Genomic DNA, 7,016 nt, shown 5'->3' on the forward strand with positions numbered 1-7,016 from the left:
AAAAACGCGAGACTATGAGCCCGAGAGCAAGGAATCTGAACAGAAATCCAAAGCAAAGACGGATCCCATACACGCTTGAATAAATATATCTATTCAGAGATGCGCCGGATCTACATAGGGCTTTCTGAAGCAAATCAATAATGGGTACCACGAGATTCGCTCATACCAGTATAAGGACTACTCTACTACTCCTGTGAATGGCATATATATTAAATGCCCTGTAGTACCCAAAGAATAGATTATGATTTTCAATCGGCATGTTTTCCTACTATAGTATTTACCTAGATTATCCAAGTTGGCTGCGCAGTTCAAGGGACTGGCCAATTTAAGGGAGTGCCATGTACATGCGATTTCTGCCTCAACGTTTTCCTTGTCGTTCCTCGGCGCAAAAATGCCACTCTTCATAGGCGAGGAGTAGAAATGAGCCAGGATAGCATGCCCGTATTTCACGTGGTAGACAAGGTCGACTTGATCTCTGCTAAAATTATGGCGTAGTGAATAAACAGTTGCCATTATCAGCTCCAAATATGGTGTCACATGAGCTGCTCTCAGTTGGCTGCGTGCTAAGGAGAAATATTTCCTAGGCTTGGCTCCGAGGCAAGTTTGTTTGTCTACAACCTGTCATATTACAATGAACGTGAAGTAGTACCCAGGAAATAGTTCTCCAAATCCACTCGTGTTCATTCCATGTGGTTGTGTCGCTGGCTTCGTTATCCTTGACGAGTTCGGTAGTTGTTGGGGCTCGGTTGCTGGTTTCACTGACGAGGCGATGGATGCTGAGTGTACGCTGCATAGAATTTCGAGCCCAGCATGGCTGCAGGTATGGTAATACCTCCTGTTTCGACTGGTGAAAATGTCTAGATCAACTAACATCTTGCTCTTCATCCACATCTCCCTGGGCTTGAGTGGACATCCACTCCTCCATTAGAGCCTGGCGCGTGGGCTCCGAAGCTTCCGTGCTTGCTCTAACTTTGTCCCCTGTACGCGTAACGAGTAGGCATAGAATCCAACCGTAAATGTTGAACCCCTCATAGTTCGTCCTGAAGCGCAACTTCTTATCATCCGGTTCCTCGTCCTTTCGACGTTTCGGGGCGCGTGAACTAGCTGTGGCTTCAACTGCTCCGTCTGCATCTCGTTGGCGTTTACTCGTTCTATCGTTCTCCTCAGTAGTGGCTGGGGGGATGTCGCGCAAATCAACATTAGATTCGCTATCGCTCTCGACCAAGATACCTGCATCGGCAGCCCCGCTTGAAGTTTCCGTAGGTTGGGATGGATTTCTTGCTCTCGATTCGTTATCGGGCTCGTCGAGCTCCTTGTGTCGCGTGAGGAGCGAGTGGCGTGTTCGGGATTCACGGAGGAATAACGAAACCTCGAAGTCCTCTACATCAATTGTATGGTTAGTGATTGGCATGTTCTCCGGATTCCGCGGTAGGTCCAGCATCGGATTTGATACCTTCAGCTATCACATCTTTCACTGGTTTCCCTTTCTTCCGAGCAAAGAGCCTTTCGTTCTCCTCGCGTAATTTAGGCAGAACTAGCGGGCGAATGGCAGCGAATATCCGGGGGAGGACGGGCTCGCGGCTGTCGAGGAGCCATCGAGTGTCCGATGGGTTTTCTAGGTAGATCCGGCATTCGAGGATAGTATACTTGCTGATTCTGAGGTATCGACGAATAGGAGCCATACTGCGATCCGAATATTTTCAGAGCTGTAGGAGTGGAACTCGCAGCTAGAATTGAGCATAAACCAAGGAAAGGGGGGACAATATAGTTGAGTAGAACTTCAAAAGCAGGGGAGACTAAGGTTTGGTTGACTGGTATGACATAACGGTCAACCTCCACATGATCGGAAGGTTTCTGCCAAGCTGTGTTTACTCAGTCGCGAATCTGATAAATATTTACTCGTAACTGTTCATAAGTATTCCTTTGATTATGTTATTTTATCTGGATTTACTCGAGGTAGTTACATACTCTCTGGTATATCTAGCCACTCAGGAGAAGTTTTTGTTACCTACTGAATGATTAGTTCGTGCAGTTGTCATCATTAGTTCGTAAATTATGTAAGGCGGCTGCCTTTTCCAACCCCTCCAGGGCCTTGCTACACCGCTTTCCCTGTCGATAACCCCCACGTTCATTTCTTGTATGTATCACCTTCGGAGGATATACTCATAGATCATGGACCTGTAGTATTGGCAAGAGCACAATGGGCATTCTAACCTTTTAATGAAGGCCCTATGTTCGGTACTTATACCATTTTCAAGGAGTACTATGGCACACAAATGATCCACTAAGAACTGGACCAAGATACAGCGACTTCGGGAACCACAGATTGAAACACGCAGTTGAGTAGATTAGTATGGGTCACGTGATGGATCCCCACAGACAAAGCAAGAGGTTGCCAATCAGATGGGCAGAAAAGGAGGGTCAGCACGTCCCCAAGGTCCTCAAAGAAGTCCGAAAATGTCTTCAGATCCGCTGGCCTCCAAGGTCCTCGTCCACGGTGACCGCACGCCAGCACAAGTGGGACATCGAAATCTCAGCGCCCTTCCACCATGGACACTTCCAACTTCCTCCTCGTTGGTGTACAGTACCTCCTAGAACCATCCTCACATCGATTCCTGAGGAATAAAGAACGAGTCATTGTTACGTCGAAACAGGCGTCCTTCATCATACACTGCGAGAAGTGACATACACTCTGCGTCGTGCTAGGCATACATACATCCCACGCTACACTCCAAGGTCCTCACCTCGAGACCTGATCCTTACCGCCGCTTCGTTTGGTTGGATACAAAAGACACTAAGCATACACCAGAAGTGGAGTTCAAGGACCTTGCGGACATTCAATCACATCGGTCGACACCTCGTCGCACAACAAGATTTGATATAAGGGGAGCGGGGCAGGAAAACCCATAAATTGGTCTGAGATACCAAGAATACCAAGCACCGGCATTTTGCAGTCCAAGAAATCTTCGCCCCCCTTGCGAGTGTCTCCGTTCGTTTCCCACGTGGTTTCTATATTGGCGAATTCCTTCTTACCTCAACTCTGAGTTCTATTGGGCTCTCGTGCCTGCCAGAGAGTTTCTTTTCGAGTTATTGCTCCTGGCCCGTGCGTCGTGCATCGGTTTTTGGAAAGTCATCTGCCAATCTCTCCAGTCAACCAAATCCATTAGGGAAGTGGGACAACATGGATGTTCTACACACTCTTCTCGCCCGGGATGAGGATGCGGGGCCCGCCCCTGCCTGCAACACAGGCAACGAGTACGACGGTCGCATGGGTTTGCGTATCTCCTCTATCTTCGTCATCATGGTCGGCTCGATGTTCGGTGCTGTCTTCCCGGTCTTTGCCGGACAGTTTCGACGTACGAAGTATTTAGAGTGGGCTTTCTTCGTTGCCAAATACTTTGGCTCCGGCGTCATTATTGCTACGGCTTTCATTCATCTGTTAGCTCCTGCTGAGGAAGCGTTAAAAAATGAATGCCTGACAGGCCCGATCACAGAATATTCATGGGTCGAGGGTATTATCCTAATGACCATCGTGGTGCTGTTCTTTGTCGAGATGATGGTCATGCGGTATGCTCGGTTTGGCCAAAGCCATGCACATGAATTGGCGCATGAACATGACCATGACCATGACCATGACCATAGAGAGACCAAGACTGCTGGCTCTGAGAGTGGTTCTGAGGTCTTGGACAGCAAGCATATTCCCGGCCGGGATCATCTGGGTCACTCCCGCGACCACCATGACCCTGAGAGGGCTTCCCATGATTCGTCTCTCGAGGAGTATATGGCACAGCTGACTGGCATTTTCATTCTGGAATTTGGTATCATTTTCCATTCTGTCTTTATCGGCTTGACCTTGGCGGTATCCGGTGCTGAGTTCGTTACGCTCTATATCGTCCTTGTATTCCACCAGACTTTCGAAGGTCTTGGTCTGGGGTCTCGACTGGCTACAATCCCCTGGCCTCGCGCGAAACGTTTTACCCCATATTTTCTGGGCATTGCATTCGGTCTGTCGACACCAATCGCGATTGCGATCGGATTGGGTGTGCGCAAGTCGTACCCTCCCGAGGGCCGCACCACTCTCATCGTTAACGGAGTCTTCGATTCAATTTCCGCCGGTATCCTCATTTACACGGCACTCGTGGAGCTTATGGCGCACGAGTTCATGTTCAGTAGCTCGATGAAAAAGGCGCCTATCCAACACGTGCTGGGCGCGTTCTTCCTCTTATGCTTGGGTGCTTTGCTGATGGCTCTTCTTGGAAAATGGGCTTGATTTAAGATTGTCTATGTTATTTTATCTTGTTCTATTGCTGTGTTACTGTGTTCAATATACCCCATCGGCAGGCTGTTTGATTTATTGCTGAGTTGCACTATTTCTTCACTTCTTGACTGCTTGACTGCTTCACTACTTGACTTCACTGTACCTACTAAGTATTTCCGAGAATACAACTTTGCTCCTATTTACTTTTCACACATGTTAAAAGTAATTATAAAATCTTCCAGGACTATTCTACCTTTGCGCCATTTAGTAGACAACAACCAATCTGTTAGTTTAATTAGCATACCATACTAAAGTACCTGGTGCCGAGGGTAACCTAAAAAGACGAGGCCGGAGTTACGCCAGACCGCATTTAATCTAATCTCCGCATAAAGCGACCCAACCAACCACGTTTCCTCAAACCACCCCCAAACACCAAACACCAATCTCCAACTCACCCAACTCTCTCACGCAAAACAACATCCTCACTCACCAAACACCCCAAGTTTCAAAATGCGTTTCTCAATCTTCTCCACCCTCCTCGTCTCCCTCGCGGCCCTCTCCACCGCCGCCGAACTCGGCATCGAGAAGACCCACGAGGTAGAATGCACCCGCAAAACCGTCAAGGGCGACACCGTCCAGATGCACTACAGAGGCACGCTCCAGTCCGACGGCTCCGAGTTCGACTCTAGCTACAAGCGCAACTCGCCATTGAAGTTCAAGGTCGGTTCGGGCATGGTTATCAAGGGGTGAGTTTTGGCTTTCTTGTGATGGGACCTGGGCATTAATTAGGCTAATGGTTGGAAGGTGGGATGAGGGTCTCCTGGATATGTGCATCGGTGAGAAGCGCACTTTGACTATCCCCCTGAGTATGGCTATGGGTCTCGTGGTGTTGGGCCCATCCCTGGTGGCGCGACTCTGATTTTTGAGACGGAGTTGGTGGGTATTGATGGTGTTTCGAAGGATGAGTTGTAAAATTTGGTTTGAGGGTTAGGCTTTTTCTTTTTTTTTTTATTAGATTTTAGTTATTGAAATGGGGGGTTCCTTTTTCTTTTACTATGGGTGTCGGTTGATCCCGGAAGTAGAGAACCAGTGACTTCGAAATTGATTTGTATATGTATGTATATATGTATGTATGTATGTAGATGTCTGTATCTCTGGGTATCATGCGAAACCTCTAGTATAATACAATCGGCTGTCTCCAAGTCTATAAACGATTCAAGAGAAACCAAAGCAGAAAAGAAATATATATATCAGTCCATAGCATCGAGCGCATTCTCGGCCGCTCCATCGTTCTCGGAAACGAGGATGCCCACAAGACACTCCCCCAGGATGGCATCCCAATTCACCCATGGGTGAACCTCCATGAACAACTTCGCCGAGTCCTTGCCGGCACCTCGGAGCAATTCGCCCTTCCCGCCGGGGTGGAATGGGACATACGGCGTGATGTTATAGACCTTGCCCTGGTACGAAGTCCAGGCATCGCGACCCTTCCGTCCGTTCTGCGCCTTGAGCATCGACGGCGTCACCTTGACCAGAGTTGGGGGCAGATTTGCACCCCGCAGATTGTTCTTGGGGTTCGATGTAAGCGCGGCCCAATCCAGGGGGGAGTAGCCTGGTTCGAGAACCGCCCGCTTCGATGAATTAGAGGCTGTGCGGTGAGTTTGACGGGCGCCAGACTATTGCTTGTGGAGCGACTGGAAGGTGGTACACGTAGGGACGCTGCAGCAGACGGTGGCGGACGAAGGGAGCTGCCTGGGTTTGGGCGCGGAGGGTATCGTCCTGCGGGGGCGGATTGGGGTTGTTGGGTTTGGGACATTGTCGGACGGAGTCGAGGTGGTGGCGGCGGCGGCATTAAGGAGGAAGTGCTTGCGGTGGGCAGTGGTGGAGGAGGCATGGCAGCATTATTAACTGCGATAGTAACCGGCTCTGAGGGCTTCGCTGATCCATTCTGGATTGGCTTTTTGTCGGCCTGGTTCTCGGTAGTGATGGCCGGCTTGTCAGCCTTGTCGCTGTCGAGATAAAGCGTGGGCACTTCGAGGGACGGCGGACTCGATGCAGACGCCTTGGGTGTTGACTGGGAGTCTTCTGCATTCCCGTCTTTTTCTTCAAGGGACTTAGAATCATCCTTCACTTTCGTATCATCTATGGCGCGATCGGTTGGCTCTTTAAGGGTTGGTTTCGGTGGGGGTGGAGAGATGGAGGCCTCACACGTCCAGCTGGACGGAGGGTGACGGTAAAGTAGGAAACATGCGGTCGCAATGAGTGTAGCCACTCCTAGCCAGCCCATTCTGGGTGGTCCGAAGGGTGTAGATGGTGAAAGTGAGAGGATGAAGATCGGAGAGGACAAAAAAAAATGACGCCAGGAACACATTTCTAACGCCCGGGGAAATCATTAAATGCGGCCCGTGCGTCGGATGATCAGAGTCCAAATATAATTTAAGCTTAACCACCCAGGCACTGTAGTCAGTAAAATGCTAGTGTTTACCTCATCGTCTGTACGTGATGGGCATGCTATAAAAGTAGAAAGTATGGCTTCTGAGAAGAGCATCCTGTACCTAGTACTTATGCTTGCGCTGTTGCTCAGTACGACTATATGATCCATGCAGCAGAGGTCCACAGCATGGACTTAATCTATAATGATAAACAGATCTAACGAAGATCATACAATCCGTTCATCTGTCAGTGTCGAATTAAATACCACTTTTAATCCAGGCTACGGGGCTAATTAGACCTCGATGTGCAAAGGGAGCTCTGCACA

General features: G+C 49.2%; 4 protein-coding genes across 4 annotated transcripts; 2 read left to right on the forward strand and 2 right to left on the reverse strand.

The window, feature by feature from the left end:
• Positions 1–862: 862 nt before the first annotated feature.
• ANOM_010552 (uncharacterized protein) lies at positions 863–1,682 on the reverse strand (the record flags this gene model as incomplete). The annotated part of the gene is made up of 2 exons (XM_015555808.1): positions 863–1,380; positions 1,454–1,682. The coding sequence occupies 2 exons, from the start codon at positions 1,680–1,682 to the stop codon at positions 863–865; spliced, it is 747 nt and encodes a 248-aa protein (XP_015404459.1).
• A 1,499-nt stretch (positions 1,683–3,181) lies between these two features.
• zrfB (low-affinity Zn(2+) transporter ZRT2) lies at positions 3,182–4,270 on the forward strand (the record flags this gene model as incomplete). Its single annotated transcript, XM_015555809.1, has 1 exon — positions 3,182–4,270. The coding sequence occupies one exon, from the start codon at positions 3,182–3,184 to the stop codon at positions 4,268–4,270; it is 1,089 nt and encodes a 362-aa protein (XP_015404460.1).
• A 409-nt stretch (positions 4,271–4,679) lies between these two features.
• Positions 4,680–5,177, forward strand: fkbp3 (peptidylprolyl isomerase family protein FPR2; the record flags this gene model as incomplete). Its single annotated transcript, XM_015555810.1, has 2 exons — positions 4,680–5,004; positions 5,063–5,177. Exons 1-2 carry the CDS (start codon positions 4,769–4,771, stop codon positions 5,175–5,177), a joined length of 351 nt encoding a protein of 116 aa, XP_015404461.1. The 5' UTR covers positions 4,680–4,768.
• Positions 5,178–5,508: 331 nt separating this feature from the next.
• On the reverse strand, positions 5,509–6,545 carry ANOM_010555 (putative heme/steroid binding protein; the record flags this gene model as incomplete). The annotated part of the gene is made up of 2 exons (XM_015555811.1): positions 5,509–5,889; positions 5,967–6,545. The coding sequence occupies 2 exons, from the start codon at positions 6,543–6,545 to the stop codon at positions 5,509–5,511; spliced, it is 960 nt and encodes a 319-aa protein (XP_015404462.1).
• Positions 6,546–7,016: the final 471 nt, after the last annotated feature.

Source organism: Aspergillus nomiae (genome assembly GCF_001204775.2).
Source record: "Aspergillus nomiae NRRL 13137 chromosome Unknown contig00262, whole genome shotgun sequence".
Classification (NCBI taxonomy): Eukaryota; Fungi; Ascomycota; class Eurotiomycetes; order Eurotiales; family Aspergillaceae; genus Aspergillus; species Aspergillus nomiae.